The following is a 25943-nucleotide window of genomic DNA, read 5'->3' as shown; positions in this document are numbered from 1 at the left end:
ATGTAAAACTTAAAAAAAATCCACAACTAGGTTAAAATAATGTCCTTTTGAACTTTTCTTTCTTACTTCTTGAAAACAGCTTAGGTAGGGTAATTTGGGGATAGTATTAAATGTTTTACTGTGTAAGAAAGCTGAATTCAATATAAAAATCCTTCCATCCTGCATACTAGTTAAGTTTCCTCCAAGCCTCTTCCACTCCCAGCTAAATTATGACTTCTAAGTTCAGGGTTTGGCAGCAGAAGGATGGGCAGTCTGTTCTTTTGTTCTTTTCTTTCCTTCCCTATCCCTCTCAAGCTCCAAGATTGTGAACTTTGGTAACTACCTGGTTTGGGAATAAGACACCAGTCTCCCCATATACCAACTGTATCTCTGCGTCAATTCAGTGTAGTGAATTAACTAGTGACTTCAAAAGGGAAATAAAGACACTTAGAAACACTAATAAATTGTTTAAAATTGTTTATTTGTTGTAGAAGTCATAGAAGTTGTCTCTCTAACATCCATTTCAACCTCCTTGAGTGACTACCACGATGCTTGCGATGTATTGGTCTCATCTTCAGATCCAAAGGAGGGCCCTAATTACTCTAAACCACTTAGAACAATTCTATTTCCTTGTCACAGTGATGGTATGGATCTAAGCCAATCAGAGAATAACATTTCCCCAGCTACCGAAATTGAATTTGGGGTGTCCAATTAGAGTGAAGCTTGGGACTTTTGTATCATGGTTCTAAAAACTTCCCTTGGCCCTTGCTGGGTCCTTGCATATGAATGAGCCACCATGACTGTTGCTAGCAGTCATTTTCTGAGGCCACCCCTAAGCCCCAATATGCAAATGCAGGCAAAAGTGAGACAATGTAGAAAAACAGTTGACCAAACCACAGCCAGTTACTTTCACATATATGAGCCCCCTGAATTCTTACAATATCCTTTGAGATTTCTATTAAAGCCTCCCTAACCTCCACCCCTATTTTACATTTGGGGAAACAGGTTCAGAAAAGAAGAGTAATTTACTCCAAATCAAATAGAATTTATTATCAGAGGCAGGATTTGAGTCTAGATTATTCTCTTTATACAAATTTTCTGTCTTTATGATATAAAACTGGAAACCTGAGAGATCCTTAATGATAGATAGCAAGAGTTGGAGGAGCTTAGAGGACACCAACATACACTGGTTTCAGACTGCATTATAGCAATTACAGTTTCTTGTATTTCAGATACACTTAAATATATATAATTTTATTTATAAATAAAATCTATATTATAGTCTTATAAATAATAAATATAAATAAATTATATAATTAAATTCACAAACAAGTCTGGTCCTTTGTCTTGGGAGTAGCAAAGATAAAGAAAAGAACTCAGTTATGTTTGCTACCATACACCTGAATGAAACACAGGATTTCTGATTCTGATGGACTCCCTCCTCTTTTTCCTGAAAAGATATGATACTTTAGGGGAAAACAAAGTTTATGAATTGTCATTCTAGGAAGCGCCTTTTGCAGCTTAAACTTTACTACTTGCTTCATCCCTCATCTACCATCTGTTTGACCCCAAAACGGCTGCAAAGATTGATAAGAACCATCAAAATCACAACAAAGAACCCTCTGTGATAGAAATACCATGGCATGAATTTGTCTCTCATTTTGCAATTCTTCCTATGCTGGCTTCATAGGGCCATTCTCTTAAAATCTCCAGGATACTATCACAAGATGTCAGGTCTACAAAGGCAGCCCTTCCATCAGTGCACTGTTCACCAAAATTCCACTGAACCAATCTCATAATCCAGTTTTGCAAACTCATCTCATCCCCAGCTCTGTAGCCAGTCAAGCTTGAGAGAATTTAAGGAAACCTGCTCCAGTGATGAGAACTTAAAGTGATCTTAGTCTGTTTGTGCCACTCAAAGTGATTTACATAGTACTAGGCACACAGTAGGCATCATTTCTCAGTTCTAATCATTAGCTTCTTCCCTCATTTCTGTGAGCAAACCCACTGTCTTGTGCCCCTGTTTTAGAATCTCCACCCCAATATTTTCTCCCTGTGCTCAAGTTTTTAGTTTATCAAAGGATGAAGTTCCTTTTAATATCAATTTAGTCCTTGTAAAGACCTGGCTACGTCTTTGATAATTGATTTTATGACTCTCTAACATCTACATAATCATTTTTTCAATATGTTGTTTCTTAGAGAATTTCCCCAGGTGTTAATGCTAGTCATGAAGTGTCTTAGGTTATTATGCTCCCTGAAAGCAGAAAGCAAGATGTGAATGTTTAGGTAAGTGATAGAGTGAGGGAACACTGTAAAGGCGGGGGGAGACAGAAAAGCTTAGGTAAAGAAGCGAGGCAATGATGTGATTTCTTAGGGCCCTGTGGAGAGTGAATTTTACCAGATTATCCTCCCCATTTGCAAGAGTGCTGGGCTGATACACCTGCTATTACACAGTTATGGGCTCTGTGGGGGAGGATGGGTGGAAGCTAATGTAAACTCTTAAGCTTCTCCAGACCAGGTGTCTGCTATCAGGCAAGAAAAATCCCTCTGGGGAGATTTGAGGTATAAAATTAACAAGCAACACCCATTGCTATCTGGGGTGTAAGTACACTAGAATGACACAGGGGACACAGGTGGGCCTCAACAGTATCTACTGCACAACAATACCTAATGTTTAGTCTCTGATCTAAAGCAGCTAACCCCAGAGGGACTTCATAGAAATAGATAACCATAAAGCAACATGTAAGCAGAGTAATAGAGCAATGCACATGAGTACTAGGCAGAGAATTAACCCAGCTGGTGTGAGGATGGAGTGGAGGTGAGATGGAAGTGGTTGTCTCCCTTCTTCATCCTCTGTGGACTGATACTAGGGTAGAATCCAAAAGTGAGCCAATGGAAAAATGAGACACAAAGCAAAGATATACAAAACATAAGCCTTAAGCCACCCACCAGAACTCAGACTCATCCCAGGACCAGCTCCACCCACTGTCAGAGCTCAGGCTCAGCCTAGTACCACCTTGCCAACCTGCACAAGAGCCAGGGCCTGGGTAGGTCTGAGTCCATCTAGCCACTGACACAGCCCTACCAGGGCTCAGACCTGGCCCAGATCTGCCTTGCCAACTTGGGCGTGAGCCAGGGCCCAGGGTAGGCCTGGGTCCATCCAGCCTCTGGCAGACACCCACCAGAGCTCAGGCCTTGCCCAGAACAGCCTCGATGACCTGTGAGGGAGCCAGGGCCCAGGGTAAGCTTGGGTACATCCATACCACCAACACCTGATAGCCCAGAAAAGGAGTTCAGAATGTTCCTAATTAAAATGATATGTGAATTAAAGAATGACCTAAATGGGCAAATATAGGTAAAAATTGATCACTCCAACAAAGAGATAAGAGAGCAAATACAGGCAACCATGAATGAGACCAATAAACAGATAAAGGAGCAAAAACAGGCATTCATTGATCACACCAACAAAAAGATAAGGGAGCAAATACAAGTAGCAAAAAGAGAGAGAGAGAGAGAGAGAGAGAGAGAGAGAGATTCTTAAAAAAAAAAAAGACAGAACTCCTTGAAATGAAGGAAACAATAAATCAAATAAAAAACTCAATAGAAAGCATCACTAACAGACTAGATCACTTGGAAGACAGAATATCAGATAATAAAGACAGAGTATACAATCTGGAAAATACAACTGAACACACAGTGAAGATGATAAGTATCCATGAGCAGATGATCTGAGAATTATGGGATAGCATCGAAAGAACAAATCTAAGAGTTACTGGGATAGAGGAAGTCACAGAGTTTCAAACTAAAGGAATGCATAATCCCTTCAATGAGATAATATCAGAAAATTTCCCAAGCATGAAGGATGAATTGGAAAACCAAATACAAGAGGCTTACAGGACACCAAATGTACAAAATTACAACAGATCTACACCAAAGCACATTATAATGAAAATGTCTAGCATACAAAATAAGGATAGAATCTTAAAAGCCCCAAGAGAGAGGAATCAGATCACATATAGGGGGAGACCAATTTGTATCTCCACAGATTTTTCAACCCAGAGCCTCAAAGCCAAGAGACTATGGAACAATATATACCAAGCTCTTAAAGAAAAAGGATTGCAACCAAGAATCTTATATCCAGCAAAACTAAGCTTTAGATTTGAAGATGAAATAAACACTTTCCATGATAAACAAATGTTAAAAGAATTTACAACTAGAAAGCCTTCACTACAGAACATCCTCAGCAAAATATTCCAAGAAGAGGAAATAAAACACAATGATGAAAATCATCAGAAGGGGCTGGGGATGTGGCTCAAGCCATATCATGCTCGCCTGGCATGCATGTGGCCCGGGTTCGATCCTCAGCACCACATACAAATAAAGATGTTGTGTCTGCCGAAAACTAAAAAAATAAAGATTAAAAAATTCTCTCTCTCTCTCTCTTAAAAAAAAAAAAGAAAGAAAATCATCAGAAGGAGGGATTACACTAAAGGAAAATCTAATCAGAGGAGAAACCAAGTCAAATTAAATGCCAAAAATAAATAAAAATGGCTGGGAATACAAATCTTGTCTCAATAATAACCCTGAATGTTAATGGCCTAAACTCACCAATCAAAAGACATATCAGATTGCATAAAAAAAAAGACCCAACAATATGCTGCTGCCAAGATACTCATAGGAAAAGACATCCACAAACTGAAGGTGAATGATTGGAAAAAAATCATACCACTCACATGGACTGTGGAAGCAAGCAGGGGTTTCCATCCTCATATCAAATAAAGTAGACTTCAAGCTATAGTCAATCAAAAAGGAAAAAGAAGGATATTATATACACTAAAGGGAACCATACACCAACAAGACCTAACAATTATAAATATATATGCTCCAAACTATTGAGTGTCCACATTCATCAAACAAACTGAAGTTCAAGAGTCAAACAGACCACAACACAATAATTTTGGGTGTCTTTAACAAACCTCTTTCATCACTAGATAGATCTTCCAAACAAAAGCTGCACAAAGAAGCTATAGAACTCAATAATACAATCAATAACTTAGACTTAACTGACATATATAGAATATTTCCTCCTTTAATTAGAGAATACAATTTCTTCTCAGCAGCACATGGATCCTTCTCTAAAATAGAACATATACTATGCCACAAAGCAACTCTTAGCAAATATAAAAAAAATATAGAGATACTGCCCTGCGTTCTATCAGATAATAATGGAATGCAATTAGAAATCAATGATAAAATAAGAAATAAAATCCACTCCAACATCTGGAGACTAAATAATATGTTACTGAGTGAACAATGGGTTGCAGAAGACATCAAGGAGGATATTAGAAAAATTTTAGAGGTGAATGAGAACACAGATTCAAAATATTGAAATCTGGGACATTATGAAGGCAGTACTAAAAGGAAAGTTCATTTCATGGAGTTCATTCCTTCAAAGAAGAAAAATTCAACAAATAAATGTCCTAACATTACATCTCAAACCCTAGAAAAAGAAGAACTTATAAACACCAAAAGCAGCAGAAGACAGGAAATAATTAAAATCAGAGCTGAAATCAATGAAATTGAAACAAAAGAAACAATTGAAGAAATTGACAATAAAAAGTTGGTTATTTGCAAAAATAAATAAAATTGACAAACACTTAGGCATGCTAACAAAGACAAGGAGAGAGAAAACTCAAATTACTAATGCACATGACGTAAAAGAAAATATCACAACAGACACTACAGAAATACAGAAGATAATTAGAAATTATTTTGAAAACTTATACTCCAATAAAATGGCAAATATCAAAGGAATTGACAAATTTCTAGAGTCATATGATTTGCCCAAATTGAATCAGGAAGATATACATGATTTAAACAGGTCAGTTTCAAGCAATTAAATTGAAGATGCCATCAGAAGCCTACCAACCAAGAAAAGCCCAGGGCCAGATGGATACACAGCTGAGTTCTACAAGACCTTTAAAGAAGAACTAATAGCAGTACTCCTCAAATTACTTCAGGAAATAGAAAAAGAGGTGGAAATTCCAAACTCATTCTATTAGGCCAATATCATCCTGATTCCAAAACCAGGCAAAGACACATTAAAGAAAGAAAACTTCTGACCAATATCTCTAATGAAGTTAGATGCAAAAATTCACAATAAAATTCTGGCAAATCAAATACAAAAACATATCAAAATACAAAACATATCAAAGGGATGCAAGTTTGGTTCAACATAAGAAAATCAATAAATGTGATCCATGATATCAATAAACTTAAAGATAAGAACTATATGATCATCTCAACAGATGCAAAAAAAGCATTTGACAAATTAGAGCACTGCTTCATGTTCAAAACACTCAAAAAAATTAGGGATAACAGGCACACGGCTCAACATCATAAAGGCTATCTATGCTAAGCCCCAGGTAAACATCATTCTAAATGTAGAAAAATTGAAGGCATTCCCTCTAAAACCTGGAAGAAGATAGGGGTGCCTACTTTCATCACTTCTATTTAACATAGTTCTTGAAACACTGGCCAGAGCAATTAGACAAATGAAAGAAATTAAAGTGATACACATAGGAATAGAAAAACTCAAGTTGGCACTATTTGTTGATGATATGATTCTATACCTAGAAGACCCTAAAATTCCCACCAGAAAACTTCTAGAACTAGTAAATGAATTCAGCAAAGTAGCAGAATATAAAATCAACACCAATAAATCATGCATTTCTGTATTTCAGTGACAAATCATCAGAAAGGAAATAAGGAAAACTACCCCATTTACAATAACCTCAGGAAAAATAAAATACTTGGGAATCAACTTAAGAAAAGAGGTGAAAGATCCATATAATGAAGATTACAGAATGCTAAAAAAAGAAATTAAAGAAGACTTTAGAATATGGAAAGATCTACCTTGTTCTTAGGCAGAATTAATATTGTCAAAATGACCATACCACCAAAAGTACTATACAGATTTAATGTAATTACAATCAAAATCCCAATGACATTCATTATAGAAATAAAAAAGCAGTCATGAAATTCATCTAGAAAAATAAGAGCCCCAGAATAGCTAAATCGATCCTTAGCAAGAAAAGTGAAGCAGATGGCATCATTATACCAGACCTTAAACTATACTACAGAGCAATAGTAACAAAAATAGCATGGTATTGGCACCAAAACAGACTGGTAGACCAATGGTACAGAATAGAGGACACAGAGACTAACCCACAAAATTACAATTGTCTTATATTAGACAAAGGCACCAAAAATATACATTGGAGAAAAGATAGCCTCTTCAACAAATGGTGCTGGGAAAACTGGAAATCCATATGCAACAAAATGAAATTAAACCACTATCTCTCACCATGCACAAAACTCAATTCAAAGTGGATTGAGAACCTAGGAATTAAACCAGAGACACTGCGCCTATTAGAAGAAAAAGTAGGCTCCAATCTCCATCATGTCATATAGGACCTTGACTTCCTTAATAAGACTCCTATAGCACACGAATTAATATAAAGAATCAATAAATGGGAGGGATTCAAACTAAAAAGCTTCATCTCAACAACAACAACAACAAAACAATCAGTGAGACAGAGAGCCTGGGAACAAATTTTTACCAAATGCACATCAGATAGAGCACTAATATCTAGGATATATGAAGAACTCAAAAATCTTAACACCAAAAAAACAAATAACACAACCAATCAATGGGCCAAGGAAATGAACAGACACTTCACAGATGATGAAATAAAATCAATCAACAAATATATGAAAAAAAAATTGTTCAACATCTCTAGCCATTAGAGAAATGCAAATTAAAACTAAGATTTCATCTCACTCCAGTCAGAATGGCAGCTATTAAGAATATAAACAATAATAAGAGTTGTCGAGGATGTGGGGAATAAGGCACACTCATACATTGCTGGTGGGACTGCAAATTGGTGCAGCCCATATGGAAAGCAGTATGGAGAATCCTTGGAAAATTGGGAATAAAACCACCATTTGACCTAGCTATCCCACTTCTCAGTCTATACCCAAAGGACTTAAAAACAGCATACTTTACAGGGACACAGCCACATAAATGTTTATAGCAGCACAGTTCACAATAGCTAAACTGTGGAACCAAACTAGATGCCCTTCAATAGATGAATGGATAAAGCGGTGTATATACACAATGGAATATTACTCAGCATTAAAAGAGAATAAAATCATGGCATTTGCAGGTAAATGGATGGAGTTGGAGAAGATAATGCTAACTAAAGTTAGCTAATTCCAGAAAACCAAATGCTGAATGTTTTCACTAATTTAAGGATGCTGATTTATAATATGCTGCAAGGGAGGGAGATGGGAGGATTAGATGAACTCTAGATAGGGCAAAGGGGGAAAAGGGGAGGGAGAAGAAGGGAGGGGGCATGGGAGTTGGAAAGAAGTGTGAAATGTAGTCCTGGGAGGAATGAACATTTTAACTTTTATTAATTACTTATGCCTTACTGGGAGTGATATGTAACACAGTTCTTCAAAGCAGCATTTCAGAGGGGGATATAAACAACTCTAAAGGCACTAATGCTAAGAGTGGAAAAGAAAAATGAGAGGTGATAGGGCACCAAATATAGTGTTCCTTTTTTTCCGAAAATTACCACCATTTAATGAAAAAAGTACACATTCTTAGCCATGTAATTGCTTTAATTTTTGGTTCAGAGCATATTGTATTTTTAGAAACTAGTTAGTAACATTGTTTAAAATAGATGCATTGGGAATGTGAGGAATTTATTGGGATTCTGCTGCTTACTACTGTGCGAACTAGAAAAGCCACTTAGCTTTAGTTTCATTCAATGAGAAAGTGGGCATAATACCTACCCTGCTTACTTCACAGGGTGGTTATGAAAGTTGGAAAGCTTTCTAAGTTGGAAAAACAAATATATTATCTATAGTTGATGTCATCGTAAAAAGAATAAGTGCAATGAAGACTTGCCTCTCATTATCAGTGGAATTTATGGTTGGTGGAGATAGATAGATAGATAGATAGATAGATAGATAGATAGATAGATAGATAGATAGATTTGTACCTATTCTATTGTTTCTTTAAATTCTGAAGGAATTTCTACCCAGGTTCTGAAAATGAATATTATTCGCATTTTGGGAAGAGCCTTTCACAAAAATTTCCTCTACTTTTAACTCTAGGCCCATTAATGTGTAAGTTTATCTAGTCCATGATATCATTTTACAAGAGAAAAGCTGTTCTTTTTTTCCATTTTCTCAAAGGACTGTTAATTTATATCAGAAATTTGGTGAGACAGTCAGAAAAGGCTTGGTACAGCAAGGCACGGTGTGTTTCAGAAGTTAGGACCGACAATTTCTGATCTACTCTACAGATTTTTTTTTTTAATTAACAAATGCTGAGGGGTACTGGACCTCTCCTCTGCGTTCGCACAGCTCTTGAACTGTGTAGGACTTATCTCTAAAGTCCTAACATGAGCTCTTTAAGAGCAGAGCCTGTGACTTACAGATGTCTGTGTCTCTGGGTCTCCAACAGGAAAAATTTGTTAAATAAAAACTTGAATGAGCTTGCATATCAAAGAGACAGGGAAGTGGCAGCTCTTGGCAGATTTTTATCCTCAAGGCAGCTACTTGCTCCTGCCTGATTGAAAGAGGGCTGTGCCTGACTTGGAGGCTTCTTACCTGGCCAAAAGAGATCAAAGAAGAGTGTCGGCCATGTTCATCAAACAGAGGGCTTCCGGGCTTAAGAAACTCATAAGAAATTAGGAGACAGTTCAGAGGAGAGCTCACATGAGTTAAAGAGATTAGAAAAAGAGGCAAAGAAAGGAGGCAACATTCAGGATTTGGGATTATTTAAACCTGCAGAAAAGAGCCAGAATAAAATGTCACAGTTGATATTCAGACATGAGCAGGGTGGTTACACACCATAAATCTTCTCAGCACTCTTTATGTGTCCCATAAGGGTAACCAGGTGCAAATGCTCAAGACTAGGTTCTGTCCTAAGGATATGAAAGGCTAGGCGGCTCCCAGCCCCCAAGGACCAATGGGATAAATTTCTTAGCATACTGTTCCTCTTCCTGGTTTGAGAAGTCACATATGTTATGAAATTCCTGTGAAGAAGTGAGATGGTCTATATCTCAGGTCGAGTTTAAAGAAATGGATCAATATAATGAGTGAAAGATTTAAATATAAAAGGAGGAAATAATTGGTTCATATGAAAAAAATACACTGATTTGTTGAAGGATATGTCTATATGTCTGTGTATATATGGAGTAGGTCAAATCCTGTGTATAATTTTAAGGTTCCCTACTTCAGAAAAATAAATGATATAATCTTACAAGCATGCTTGAAGTTTTAATTATATACATTTAAATTAGGTTTATTTTATATTTGTGATGTTATTCCTTCTGAAGGTATTAAAAGCTAACTGAAACTCAAAACTTTTTATTTTAACATTCAAAAAACTAAGTACATGTGAAAGATCTTTAAGTTTTACATATGACTTAGTGTAAGATAAAAGTATTCTGTAGATAAGATGGATTTAAGAACATAGGTGACCCTGAGATATGAATGTCTGCATATAAGGAAAAATGTGCATACTTTCAAGGCAGTGGAATGGTGGGGTCCAAGTCAAGGGCTCCAAGAGTAAGGGGGACTCAGGTAAAGCCTAGATCACAGAAAAAACAGGAACGTTCCCTGGAGTAATACATACTACAAAGAAAGATTAGAGTGGGAATTGGAACCTCAGGCCTGGACACAGGGTCTGCTGGTTGGTGGGCGGGGAAGGAAGGGACTGTGGGCACACCTTCCTCAGATGCTCAGAACCCTTTGTGACTCTACAGGCTCTGTGATGCAGGCCTGAGGTTATAGCCAAGCCCAGGCACCCTCAGGGCTCAGATGCCTCAGGCAACCGAGCGATTCAGATGATGGAGAATATTCTCTGTTTTCTGGAAAGCAACATTCAGCCATGGCTGAACCATGACTTAGATTATTTGGATACAGTCCCCAGCAGCATCTTTATGACTGGGGTGGTGTTGCTCCTTCTGCACCTGTGCTACCTGGTGTTCAAAGTGTTTTTCTTGACACACTCGGAAAAACCCAACATCCCAAAGGTAGGGACCCCCAACAGGGGTTCTTCTTGTGGCTTCCCATTTCCCTTCTCACATTAGTAAATGAGTTGGGTTGGATCAGAGAGATATGTAAGGTGGGAAGTGGGAATAGAGGATAAAACTTCACTCTTTAGGGGAGGAGATCAGGCAGGGCCAGGGGCTCAGGGAGGACTAAGATTTCCAACTGAAGCTCACAGACTATTCTGGGTGAAGGATTCCAAGAGAAAATGACAAAAAGTAATCGGTACTGATTGACATCCTTACTTATAGTGGGTTCTCAGAAGAAGTGTCTCTCCAGACACTTGATCCTGAGTGCCATACCCATATCACCTATCCTTCATTAAACCTCCTACATGTTGGGCTATGAAGGACAGCAGTGCTAACCTCTGAAGGCCTCTGATCAGAGGCTGGAGGCTGAGATCTCTCCCCAGAACATAGGGTCCTGTGAGGGAGGCAGATGTGACTGTTGGCTCCAGATTCTATGATCTCCTTCAGCAGAGGACTTCTGATTGAGAATGTCAGAATGTGGAGCTCAAGAAAAATGCTCTCTTACTTAAGCTTTCTAAAGAAGAAAAATTGAAAATATTGTATTTCCTTAAAAAGTTAAAAGAAGGAAGAAATCTCTATTAATTAAGTGCAGAGTAATAATAATTGTAGAGAATGGATAGCTGAGTTTCTTAGAAAAAGGAGAATTGAAGTGAGTCCCAGGCCCTGATTCAATTATTTTTGTTCTCAGCAAAAGAAGAGATTCAAGAAGAGAAGAAGCAAAACATTCAAAGGTATGCTTCTTCTTATTTGACCTGAACACTCTAAAGGTGACCTAAGGATGTCAGTTTCTAACCACAGTCTCTCTCAGGAAACAGAGCCTCAGAGGAGAGAGACAGTGGGACTTTACACATCCACAGGGTCCCTACTGTGCTCATTCTGGTAATAAGTAGTGATGGACATGGGCAATGGGTGCTGCTTAATAGGTGACTATGGGAGGTTGAAGAAGGACTACAGGATGCTTTGAAGTCAGAACTTCTTTTTCCTGACATTGTGCAATGTACTTTTATTTCCTGGGTGATCAGACCCATCTCTGAGGAAATTGCTGAATTCAATGCTTATACCTGCTGGTTCAGAGCCTCTAATGGGATTAACTATGAGAAGAACTTCATCACTGAAGCCACACACATAAAAGCATTCTTAATGATTATTGCTCCAGTTGATCTTTGTCTTCAAAATTCTTGGGGGTTTCCAACCTGGATATTAATAAGCTTTTCCTATAAAGGGATCCCTGTGTGATCACTGTGTACAAACATTCCTTATGTATAACCCACTCTCCTGGTTTTCCAGGTCCGAGAACGAGCCAGAGAGAAACACAGGAGTTGAAGAAGCTGTTTTCTGTTATAACAAGGTGATTACCCATTTCTTTTCCTTCATTCCTAGTCCCTTTCTCACATGTTCTATGCATTCCCCAGAGATTCAGTACAGCATGGCCTTCTCACAGGGAGGGGGAGCCCTAGCAACAGGTATGTGAGTGAAGGTCTTGGGAAGTGCTAAAAAGTGTGTTGTGAGGTGAAGGATATGGGCAATGTGAAGGGGGTAGGAGGTTTCACCCACAGGACTGCAGACCTCCTTTTCCTGTATGGTCCTTGTTAGAGCTTTGTACTTTGTGTCCCTTACAGCCCCCTGGGCCAACATCAGGATAGAGACAACTTGCAGCAACTGTTACGTCCAGACAACCTCTGTAAGATGTTTAATGAGGTCAGTCATCTGCTATCTCTGACACCCTTGGAAGATGTTGCAAGTATTCAGACACATTTGGATTCCACAGGTTATGTGAGAAAATCATCACCTTCCAAATTCCCTGCTCTCTCCTCAGTCCCAGGAGGGGAACTATTGCCAGCCTCTCTGTTGAAGCTTTCTCCACCTTCCTCATTCTCTCTTCCCCCTAACAAGGTCATGCCCTCAGCTGACCTTCTCTCACCTTCCCCGTTGAGTGACTCTCTGCCACCAGAGCCTCTTCCTGCCTTGGACTCCAAGGCCACAGAAGACCCTTTACCACCCCCATCACTTTCCCTCCCCCCTCCCCCACCACATCCCACTCAGGAAACAGACACTCTTCTACCACAAGATGCCACTCTGCCTGTGGTGAGCAATCCTGCTGGCTTGTCCACTTCTGTTCCAGTGGGAGGCATGGACCATTCCAGCACAGAGCCCCCTGCCAAGAATATGCTGTCTTCCAATTTGGCACAAGATGGTGTAAAACAGCAATTTCTTGCCCTCCGTTCTGAGAACTTATCTGGGGGAGACACTGTAGCCTACTGTGTGGAGACTCATAATATCTGGTTTCTGCCCCCTGCTGTCCTGACATGCCTGGAGAGACAAATCAAAAAGAGGGGTGATGTCTTCAAGTGGAAAGAAAAGGAAAAGAAAGCAGAATTTCCAAAACAACATCAGCCAAATTACCAAGGATTTTCTTCAGAGAAAAGGTCAGAGTCAGCTGCTGATCAGCAGGACTCGGCCATCTCTCTTCTTTCATGGAACGAAAAAGGCAAATCAGAGGAACCACAGGTGGATCACCAGTCCCCTTATCCTAAGAGCTTTGAGGACCATTTACAGAAAAACTACACCCAGCTTTTCTATGGTGTCCCATCTCTACACCCCAAGTCCCTTAGCCCTAGTGTACCAGCTTCAGGTGATTATTCCTCAGCCTTTGTCTGCTTCAATACAGCATCCAATGACGCCACAGCCCACAAATCCCCAGTCCTTCTCTATACCCCACCTGCCTTCTTGCCTGCGAGCCAACCTCAACCCTTGCCCAAGACCTCTTCCCAACCTCAGCCCCAATATCTCACTCCTGAACATGCCCAGACCCAGCTTCAGCCTCAATCCCCACTCCCAATTCTGTCACCTCCTGAAAACCAGTTTAGGGTCTGTGGAGTGCGTGATCTTGGACACAAGAACGAGGCACTATCTCTGGTGCCATCTGAAATTCATGACCTAGAATACAATGTGACACAAAAATCACAGGAAAGTCTGTGGGGTTTACCCTCTGTGGTCCACAAATCCCAGGAGGACTTTTGTCCCCCAGCTCCCAACATTGTGTTGGTTAACCCATCCTCCAAAGCTCATGTTGCAATCTCCATCCTTCCTGGAAATTATCCCCTCTCAGATGATCTTCAGAAGAAACTAGACCACCACCTTCGAAAGAGGCGTATCCAACAATTGTGGGGCCTGCCCCGCAGAGTCTATGCATCCCTGTCACTGATGCGTCCTCTGGAAAAAATTCCTGAGACCTCTGAGTCAAAGAGCAGTCATGGGCTCTCAAGAAAGTCTTTGGATAAGAGTCAGAGCACCAAAGATATAAATAAGGGGGGCTCAAGCCAACCCAGAAACCTCCATGAACTGAGCTCAGGAATGCTTCCTCTAAAGATGGGAGTGAGGAAGGCACAGAGAGATGGTACCAAGATTGAGCAAAATCGTCATGTGCTGAGTGACCGAGATAATGTTCTGGGGTCTTCCTCAAGGAAGGACCTAGAACATCACTTGCAGAGTCCATCAGGTGGAACTCCAAGTACCTCAATGGTGAATTCACTACAGAAACAACTTGAAAATGCCTTGAACTCCCACCTGAGCAAGAAGTTTCAGGAAATCAGTGAGGGTCAGATTCCTGGCACTGTGCATAGATCATGGCATTCTATCAAGTTGGCATTGCCTGTAAGTGAGAAATCCACCAGACAAACGAGTCACAAACCTTTGGCACCAACCAGGACAGACAGCTCTGTCAATACTACCCAGGCTATTTCCTTCCTCGATGCTGGCAAGAAGAGGATGATGGTAGATCACATTACACTGTTTCATAAGAGGTTGATATATGGCCTTCCCAACAGGGTTCAGGAATCCCTGGAGATCTTTAATGAAAAAGATTCATATCACTCCTTTTCTCACTCCAAGTTTCCTTGTTCTGCCACCCGTATTTCTGGGGTGGATTCTAAACAGAGCATGTCCAAGACCCATGGAGGAAGATATAGTGCTTTTCATGGAGACAAAGAGAAAACCAAAGATGCAACTCAAAGTCTAGATCGTCCTCTCCTTGCCACCTCAGTCGTGGTCAAGAAAGAACAGGAGATCCTGACACAAACAGTCTTTGAGATCAAGCATGAGCATGTAGAGGACCTTCGCAGAATAAAGGATGGCAAACCATCTGTTCTGCCCCAGACACAGAGCATTATAGGCAAAGCTTATCAGAAACCACCTGTAGCAGCCAATAGATGCAGCCCAAAGCTGGCCAGGAGGCAAGCTGGGGTTGGACCTCAGGAAACAGGACCTAAGAGACTGAGTTCCAGCTACAGTGTAGCAAGGCCTCAGGGCAATCGGATGCCCTGGGGAAGTTCTTCCATGTCCAAGATATCTGAGAAATCCAGGGAGACATTGAAGGCACAGGAGCTCTATGCTTGTCAGTCACAACCTCCCACTGTCTTGACAACCAGAAAACCAGAAAGCTCCCCAGTGTCAGATGTCTATACTCCTGAAAATTCCCCCAAACTACCAGTTGTTAGAGACCCTGGATTGTCACACCTTAACAATCCATTGCTTGGTGAGTTAAGGGCTAAAATGAAGAAGGGGGAACCTAGCCAGAAGCAAGGCCATAGCAATGGCATACCCCTTGTTTCAAATAGCTTGACTTCCAAGACCTTCCTTAAACATGACCAGGGTGCTGCCTGCAAGAACATGGCAGTTTCCCAGGTCCTGCATGTCCACCTGGACAACACACAGAGCAAAAAGCATGGGCAGGGACCCTGGGTCCCTAAGCTTGACTTTCACAAAGGCCAAGATAAGAACTGCCCAGCAACTGCTAAGACAATGACCCCTCCAGGACCCAAAACACTCAAGCTTGGTGGAAGGGATGCAGGGTTGGGCACATGCCAACCCAGAAGGAGGAGCCACCACCCTCAAGACAGGACATTAGAGCAGACACTTGGGAGCAAGTCCTGCTCAGCCCAGTCACTGAAGGGACAAGCTCCTCCTGAAAGCCTCAGAAACCAGATGAAGAACTTTTTTCAATGGCTTTATCCTAACATAAAAGGCAAACGGCAAGAAGGTTCCCCGGAAAACGGCAGCTCCCCATCATCACCTGTGCAGGGCAGAGGCCTAGTCCAAAGGAGAGCTGCCTTTACTGGGAATACTGACAACCCCAGAATCATGAGAGACGGTGAAAAGGTCCTGGGGGAGAAACGTGGACACTGGCATGGAATCAATGTCACCTGCCCCCAAGAGCCACATTTGTCCCCCAAGAAGTCTGGGAAAACTCAGCCCAAGGCAGGACTTGAGGTCCAGGCAGAGTTTGTCCAGGTGCATCCCTTCAATTACAAGGCTCCTTGCTCTAAAGTAACAAGGATCAACTCCATGCCCCACAGGGATTGAAAGACTCATTCAAGTCTCACCTGTGGGCATCAAGTGGGCCAGTTTTCTCTGGTTGCCCCTTTCTGTGCTGAAGCCAATTTGGTTATTATTCCCTAATTTGTAAAGAGAAAATTCTTATCCACCATTTGCAAGAAGGAATATTTCCTATAATAATTATCCCTGATGGAAATACTGAATGTCCCCAATAAATGTTCTTACAAGAGTTTTCTTTGTATTGTGTTGAATGCATGGTTTGGGGGTCACTCCATTGGTTGTGGTTACGGAAAGAAAAAAATCAGTTTAACCCTTGCCCGTATTTGCTTGCAAGGTGACAAGTTCCCTAGAGCTCTTCTTGAAGGTATGTTACCTGCCCCTGAATCCCCTCCCCTCCCTTGTGAAGTTGGAGGAGGTGGCAGTTTCCAACCTCTTAGCTTTGTCTTAATGGCATTGTATGACAGTCCACACTTTCCCCCCTCATTGATCAAGTAGAGAGAAGTACATTTTCTTAGAATAAAATGACTTAGTCATTTTTAAAATAAAATTTGTCACCAATCAGCCTGTCACTGGTGCATGACCCTTTCCTGGGGGCATTTAGGGCATTGCCAAAGTGGATTCAAGCAAGCTAACAGAACATCTGGGAAAAGAGGAGGTGCTGCTTAAGAACCTGTCACATGGGCATGGTAACGTATTTTAGAAGCATACTGTTATCTTGCCATTGAGGTTCCCTTACTGGAAAATCACCTAAGGCAAATGGTCCCTCTTCCTGAATATTTCTTCAATCTGCCTGGACTGTTATTGATGGTTTTGTAGAGTAAAGGGGTCTCTGCTGTCCCTGCCTACAACTGTCAGTGTTAAGAATATCAATTAGGGTAAAATAAAGCTAAGAGTAATGAAAAGATATCTTAGGGTGAGTGGGAAAGTAAGAAAAAGATGCACAGAGAGTAAAGAATGACACTGTTGGTGGAAGAGAGGTTTATGCCCCATCATTCCCACATCCTGACCCTGGCATCTTCTTGCATTTCCCAGTGTGATTCTGCCACCATTTCTCTGAGGCTTTTCAGGGTACTGCAGAGCTTATGTTGTACTGGCAGAAGTAAACATGGGGCTCTTCTTTACAAGAAGACAGCTGATTGGTTGAATACAGACATGTCATCCTTACCTTTAGGGAAGGTGCCATTGGGACATTCTTTCTACCCATGCTTATAACAATATGCAAGATATTGCCCTTATGAGGATGAGAATGCCACCATTGATCTTTCTGGGCTAGATGGAGCCATGATATATATCTCAGATCACTTTGAGCTCCTGATCCCACAGTGAATGCTGAAGTATGCACCAGGTTTACAGATTTTCACCTGCTTACCACAGACCTGTATGGAATGCTACACACATGAAGGTGACTCCTCTTGCACAGACTGAGTCTCAAAATTGAGTGAGTTTCCTAGGGGATATTTGAATAGGTTTTCCAGGAAAAATTGTGAATTCTGGTTGGCAAAATCAAAACAAAAAGCTGTCTACCACAGCTTCCTTTTAATCTAACTAGAGTATCTTCTTTGTCAGAATTCAAAGCAGGGTTCAAAGCTCAGAGTTGCAGAAGACATACAGATTTTGTGGAGTCCCTGGGATAAACAGATAAGGAGTTGGTAGAGGAACTGGAAAATCACCATGTATGGATTAGTTAATAAACTGGTCTTTGATCCATATTGTCCTACCTTAGGATTCTAACCTTTGGTCCAGTTTAATTATTGACACACTTATAGAATTTATCACCAGAAAAACATCTCCATCTGAGAAAACAGAACCATCCCCCTATCATTCTAGTTTATGCTCTTAAATTCTGAGGTGTCAAAAATTTTTCCATTTCTCATTCTATCCACAAAGGTCTTCATTCCCTCCCTCTTCATCATAGAATTGTCTATCAAGTAAGCAACATTAATAAAGCTCTACTCCAACTGAACCTCATCCCATATATTTAATCCTCCTTGTCCGGGAAAATCCCATCTGTCTGCTTTTCCCATGGATGCCTTCCTATAAGTGATGGATCACTACTGGATTCAATCTAACAGGTTTACTCTCACCACAGTGAAGTCATAGTTGGTCCCGTACTATGTGGAAATAATTCACTTACTTATTCCCCAAATAATTATGGTATACTTACTCTCAATAAACAAACCTCATGAAGCTTAGGTCACTATTCCTTAGTCCATTCTCTCATGACACATTTATTCCAACTCTCTACACTTTCTTCAAAGTGGGGTCATCTCTACTTGTTGAGTCAATGTTTTAGATTCACAGTTCATAGAGGTACTAGAAGCCATCACATGGAATTCGTATTAATAAACTTTAAAAAAATACTCTATGCATCCTCCCCCCATTTTATATTTCTTCCTGTTATACAGAAAGAAATTTTCTTCCAAGGGCCTAACCTGAAAGGAATTCCTGAAGTATCTATATTGAGGAACAGCTCAACTCCAGTTTATGGACTAAACACATCCTTGCCAGCTATTGTTATCAGCTCCTCCCTCTTGTCATATGGAAATTAATATGTTACTTTTTAAAAGCTTTTTATTACAAAAATGTTTAAAGATATACAAAAGCAGATAGACCCACATAACCATTCTGATAGCTACCACTCAACTTTTGTAATTATGGATTTGGCATCTGTGATGCACCCCATTTTTACACTATGAAGCAAAGTGCATTTAACTATCTCATTATTCATTCCAGATGATAAGCTGTGTATCCTTTTTCAATGTTCTCACAGTCTTTTGATAGCACATTAAGAACATACCTGTCCATGTACAGGTGTGTTAATAAACTGGTCTTTATTTTTTTTCATTGGCTTTAAACAAGAGATTTATGGATTTTGACAATGCATTCTTCTCCTTTATTCAACCCTGAGAAGTCAATTGGGCAAATTCCTCACTATAACAGCAATCTTATGAATTAACTGTACAATATGTCAATCCCTTAATCACATAGTAACTATCACATGAAACAAGTATAGGCATAAAAAATTGAACCTCTGGATAAAAACTATTTACAAGAAAACAATTCTTTTCACTCATTGACAGTGATTGTTTCCATTTAATCCAGCAAACCAAATATATTTATTTCATCTCTTTCCCTCAATGCCATTTTGTAACAGATTATATAACAAAATGCTCAACATCATGAGTCATCAGAAAAATGCAAATCAAAATCATTAGATAACTCTTCACACCTGCTAGGATGGCTAGAATGACTATCAGGAAGTATGTGAGAATATGTGGAGAAATCAGAAAGTTGTATTCATTGCTGGTTGGAATGAAAAAGTGTAATACTTTTGGAAGATAGTCTGTCATTTCTTCAAGATGACCAACACAATTGACCCACAACCTAGTAATTCTACTCCTATGTATATTCCCAGGAGAAATGATATTATATATCCACATAGTAACTTATGCATGCATATGCATAGGATTACTCATAATATCCAAAAAGTGGAAAAAACACAAATAGACAAAATATGGTATGTCCATATAATGGAATTTTATTCAATAACAAAAGTATTCATACATAGTACAATGTGGGTTAAATGTGAAAACAAAACTATTGATACATGGTAGAACATGGATGGATAGTGATATTCTGATCATATATGAGGCAATTAAATGTCCAAATTAGGGAGATGTATAGAGACAGAACATAGATTAATGGTTGCACAGAGTCAAGGGGAAAATGTGCAAGAAGAGTAATAGATAAATGGTGGGAGACATTGAAATTCTGAAAATATTTTAAAATTGACCCTGGTGATAGATGCACAACTCTAATGATCACACTAAAAATCATTGTATTACATACTTTACGTTGGTGAATTTTATGGTATGTGAACTATATTTCAATAAAATTTTTAAAACAGTAAAGGATCTTTAAAGATTGTTTCTAGATGACAAAAAAGGGATAGGAAGCCAGGCATGGTGGTGCACCCTGTAATCCCTGCAATTTGGGAGGCTGAGGCAGGAGGATTACAAGTTCAAGACCAGCTTGAACAAGTTAGCAAGACCCTGGCAATGGGTGCTACCCAATTGGTGGCCATGAGAGACGTCAAGGAAGAACTCCTGGTTGCTTTGGGTTCAGAACTTCTCCCTCCTGATGCGTAAAGTAAAACTTTATTTCCTAGGAGCTCAGACTCATCTGTGAGGAAACCACTAACTTCATGATTCACATGGTGGTTTCAAGCATCACAACCACATACATATGTGAGATTTGTAGTTATCATTGGCCATTTGACCTTCTCTATTAGAGGATTTTTATGGCTTTCAGATTTTGATATTCTAAAGCATTTTCTACCAAGGGACCTATTTTTATTTTTTTTAAATTAGTGCATTATAGCTGTCCATTATATTGGGTTCATTTTGACATAATTTTAAAATCATGGACTATAATTTGCTCCATTTTTTTTTTATTTTTATTTTTTGAAGGTACAGTTTTATTTTTTTTCCAGCTTTTATTCCTTTAACATCTTAACAAAAGAAGATTTCCCAAAGTTTAAAAATCTTTGAAAAATATACAGTTTCATATTATTTACACAATATATGAGTACAGGTTCCAATATCATACAAATATTGTAATGTTAGAAACACAGTTGGAAGGCATGATGTAACTCACTGCTTTTAGATGAAAGACTAATGGACAAGTTTTCATATTTCAACTATCTTTGTTACTTGTTATATCCTGATATATGAACTATTAGGCACCTGAGAGGCTGGAAGACTACTGAACATGAGATGAGCTTCAATACCTTCTATTTTGTTTGATCTTATTTATTTTTAAAACTTACCACACTTATCTCTTTACAACTTTGCTTTATTCTCACTACCCTAAATGACCAAATAATAACCACATGAACTGTTAATGTATACATGAATCTAAAAATCAAACATAAAAATGAATAGCCAAGTTATATAAGATATATATTTAATCCCAGGCAAGTCCCTATGGCTTCATGAGCAACTTAGATTCTAGAGACAGGTGTCAACACTTCAGTTTCCATGCTCTGAACTATATTTTTAAAAAACATAAAAAAGGACTGACAATAATTGGAATAATTCATCTCTTTATATTCAAGAAACCTAAGATTAAAAATTCTAAATTATAGTTTTATTTATACTTAAAAATACATTGGAAATTCTGCATATGCCCATGATCAAGCTTATTTTCAATGCACATTACTTCAATTTTGATGACATGGTTTGTTCTGACAAGTCCTTTTACAAGCTGAACACCAAAATAGGGAAACTCCTGTAGATTTTCGCTGGCATTGCCACGGATGATGTGTATTGCTTCCTTGCTAATGGTGATGGGTGACTCTCATCTGCCTTTTATCACCTGAACAGTTTTCCGACCATAATGATAATAACTGTAAGCTGATGCATCTGTGGTGAAAGCTGTAAAATACCAAAGCATCCGAAGGTAAATGCTATCACCATAATTGAAAACTGGAGCTGCCAAAGAAGCTGCCACCAAGATTAACTGAACTGCTGTGTTTACCTTGCTGATGAACGTTGGTTTTAATCTAGCAGTAGCATAACAAGGATTGAAATACTTAGCTAGTGTTCGCGGTGTTGGAAGAGTTCGATATCTGACATAAAAAACAGCAGCAATCAACATTACATCTCTTGAAATTATCATATAAGTAAGTGGAACAAATCGGTTAGCCCAGCTAAAGCAAAAACTCCTAGTGCAACATTAAAATCTTCTTCAATAATCAAATATCCCAAAATTGGGGCCAAGCCAATTCTTGTCATTGACAACATATTTGGGATTGTCCATGGATTTTCATACGGACTGGGGGCGCTCGCCGGGACCCACCCGCCGCCCGGGGCCTCCGCGGCGGCGTCCCCTCCTGCCGCAGGCCCGGGGGCCGCTTTGCCCGCGCCTGAGCAGTGGCTCCGTGGGCCGGCTCTGGGCAGCCGCAGGGCAAGCGCGGCCGGGCGCAGCGACCAGCGCTCGGCCTGGCAGCTCAGGCAGCAGGGCACGAGCGGAAGCAAGGCCCCGCGGGAGCGCCCCTTACCCGACCGCACCCCCAGCACCCAGGCGGCCGCACGCAGGGCCCCCCACGAGCAGCGCGCCAAGCGCGAGGCCAGCATGGCCCTGCGGCCGTGCCGCGAGGGCCGAGGCGGCGAAAGCTCAGCAGCTCGGGTCACCGGCGAGCCTCTTCTCCATAGAGACCCCGAAGTGCCGGGGAAGCACGGCCGCTGGTGCCTCCATACTAGTTTCCTGCTCCATTTTAATCCCTAGTACTTCCCCTTTCTCTCTCCTCCCCTTACCCCCATTCTCTTTTCTCTTATCTTTCTTCTATTTATTTATAGTTTATGGATAAACATGATGGTGAAATTAACTGTGCTATATTTATATATAAATATACAAAGAAAACTTTGGCTAGATTCATTTCACATTTTTGTGCTTCCCTTTTCCAGTTCCTTCTCCCTTCCCTGAATTCCCTTCCTCTTCTCCACTGATCTACTATTTTCATAGGATTTTCCCTCTCTTTTTTCTTCTCCTTACTTCAGTTAAGCTTCCACATATGAGAGAAAACAATCAACCCTTGACTGCCTTGAGTCAGACTTTTTTCATTTAGCATGATGTTCCATCCATTTCCCAGCAAATCCCATAATTTTATTCTTCTTTACAAATAAGTAAAACTCCACTGTGTATATATACCACATTTTCTTTCTCCATTGGTCTGTTGATAGACACCTAGGCTGGTTCCATGGCTTGGCTACTGTGAAATGCACTGCTATACACATTAAGTGGCTGCATTCCTATAGTATGGTTTTAGATCTTTCGGATGTATACTGAGGAGTGGGATAATTGGGTCGTATGGTTGTTTTGAGGAATCTAGTCTTTTGAGGAATCTCCAAACTCCTTTAGTGGTTGTACTAATTTACAGTCCTATCAACAATGTATTAGAGTACTTTTTCCCCACATCTGCACCAACATTTGTAATTTTTATATTCTTATTAATTGCCATTCTGACTAGAGTGAGATGAAATCTCAATGTAGTTTTGATTTTCATTTCCCTAATTGATAGAGATATTCAACATTTTTTCATATACTTGTTGACCATTTGTATTTCTTCTTTTCAGAAGTTTCTGTTTATTAATTGGGTTATTTGTTGGGGGGGTATTAAATTTTTTTGAGTTACTTGTATATTCTGGATATTAATGCCCTGAGGAGCAGGTGGCCAAGATTTTCTCCCATTCTGTAGATTCTCTCTTTCCATCTTTGTTTCCTTTGCTGTGTAGAAGCTTTTTAATTTAAAGCCATCCCACTTATTAATTCTTGGTTTTATTTTTTATGCTTTAAGAGTCTTGTTAATGAAGTTGTTGCCTGTGCCAATATGTTGATGTGTTGAGCCCACATTTTGCTCTAACAGTTGTAGTGTTTCTGGTCTAATTCCTAGGTCTTTGATCCACTTCAAATTGTCTTTTATGCAAGGTTAGAGATAGGGATCAAATTTCAATGTTGTACATACAGATATCCAGTTTTCCCAGCACCATTTGTGAATGCACCACATGCTTTCTTCAATACATGTTTTTTGGCAAATTTTTCAAGTATCACATGACTATATTTATATGGTTCTGTCTCTGTGCTATCTATCAAGTTCTATTGGTCTTCATGTCTGTTTTCAAATACCAAGCTGTTTTTATTACTATAGCTCTATATTACAATTTGAGGTCCAGTATTGTGATGCCTCCAGAATTTTCTTTATCCACTGGTCTATTAATGAACACCTAGGCTGGTTCCATAACTTGGCTATTGTGAACTGTGCTGGTATAAACATTAAAATAGTATAGTATAGTATATATAATATAGTGGCTGCATTTCTATAGTATTTTTAGATCTTTTGGATATGTACCAAGGAATGGGCTAACTGAGTCAGATGGTGGTTTCATGCCAAGAAGAGCTTGCTCAGATCTGCTTTAGCTATTCTGAATCTCTTATTCCTCCATATAAATTTCAGAACTGTTTTTCTAGTTCTGTGAAGAATGTCACTGGTATGTTAATGGGGAAGCATTGACTTTGTGTAATACTTTTGGAAATATGGCTATTTTGACAATATTATTTCTGCATATCCAAGAATATAGGAGGTCTTTTCATCTTCTAAGGTTTTCTTCAATTTCTTTCCTCAGTGTTCTATAGTTTTCATTCTAGAGGTCTTTTTCCTCCTCCACAAAGGAACTTTGTGTTACTACCTGCATTACAAATTAAACATTTTCCTGTCTTTCCAGGTCAAAAAAAAAACATGTTTAGAGAACAGAAAAAGGGAGAAAACTGCTCACTGTTATGATAAAGTGATTGATTAACCATTTCCCTTCTATTCTGCTTCCCTTTTTAGGATGCTGTACCCAAGGATTCAATGCAGCCTTCTCTTGTTTTGAGAAGGGCAACTATAGCAACAGGAAGGTTATAGAGTGTGTTGTGAAATTATGGATATGGAACAATGAGAAGAATTTAGCAGGTTTCAGGTGGTTCCAGCCCAACCAGGCCAATGGGCCCTTCCTTTCCATGTTTTTGTTCTAGATACAGCTTTGTACTTACTATCTCATGCAACCCTGTGAACTAGCATCTTTAACATCCACATTTTGTTAATTATCATATCTGCATCCCTCTGTGAGAAAATGCTAAGATCAATTACCTGCTGTCCAAAGAGTCCCTTATGCTGCACCCTCTATGTCTCTTTGTCTTCTGAAGCTTATATGCCTGAGTTGTCAAACATCCTGACATCCACACTCTCAGCATTCCCTACAGTAGACAAAATACCAAGCTTCAGTCTTTTCCACTATCCCTTTAATTCCCTCACCTAACAAGGTCACCCCTTAGCTAACCAACTTTCACCCTCACCACTCAGTCCCCAGAGCTGATTCCTCCCTTGGATTTGAAATTCCAAGTGAACCACTTTCTATTCCAACAACTTCTGCTTCCCTGTCTCCCACCAAATCATACTCAGGAAGAAGAACCTGTTCTCTAATGAAAGACCACTTTGTCTCTAGTGGATATATCTGCTGGTTTGTATATTTATATAACCAACTCTCAAAGGCACTGATCATTAAAGCACGACAATGTCAGAATTCTGCCAGTGGCTAACCCCCACCGGGAACATGTTATCCCAAGATTACCACATCTCATTTTCAGCATGAGCATTTTCCTCTCCAACTACTTGAGACTTGTCTCCAGGGAGATTCTGATACCAAGCACATGGAGTCCAGTAGCTTTAATTTCTTTGGCTTGAATATTCTGGCACTATTTGAGAGACAAAGAGAACAACTTGCTAGAGTGTAGGGGGGAAAGAAGAAGAAAATTTTTCAAGACAAATGTGGTTTGAATACCAGCAGATATTCAAGGAACTCATTGCAGTCACTTGTTGACAAGCAGAAGAAATTAAAGCTAAATAAAGGCATCTGTATCTTCATTGGCAGC

General features: G+C 39.7%; 1 protein-coding gene and 1 pseudogene across 1 annotated transcript in view; one reads left to right on the top strand and one right to left on the bottom strand.

Annotated features, from left to right (window-relative positions):
- LOC114083542 (spermatogenesis-associated protein 31D4-like) overlaps positions 1 to 16499 on the top strand; it is a 75433-nt gene extending 58934 nt beyond the window's left edge. The window contains 1 exon segment of the mRNA XM_071600385.1: positions 12758 to 16499. Coding sequence (XP_071456486.1) covers positions 12758 to 16499 — 3742 coding nt within the window.
- A 4703-nt stretch (positions 16500 to 21202) lies between these two features.
- Positions 21203 to 22731, bottom strand: LOC114082176 (cardiolipin synthase (CMP-forming) pseudogene; annotated as a pseudogene).
- Between the last annotated feature and the right edge of the window lie 3212 nt (positions 22732 to 25943).

Source organism: Marmota flaviventris, chromosome 13 (genome assembly GCF_047511675.1).
Source record: "Marmota flaviventris isolate mMarFla1 chromosome 13, mMarFla1.hap1, whole genome shotgun sequence".
In the NCBI taxonomy this organism is placed as follows: domain Eukaryota; kingdom Metazoa; phylum Chordata; class Mammalia; order Rodentia; family Sciuridae; genus Marmota; species Marmota flaviventris.
Note: the sequence above shows the minus strand (reverse complement) of the source record. Positions and strands in the feature narration are given on the sequence as shown.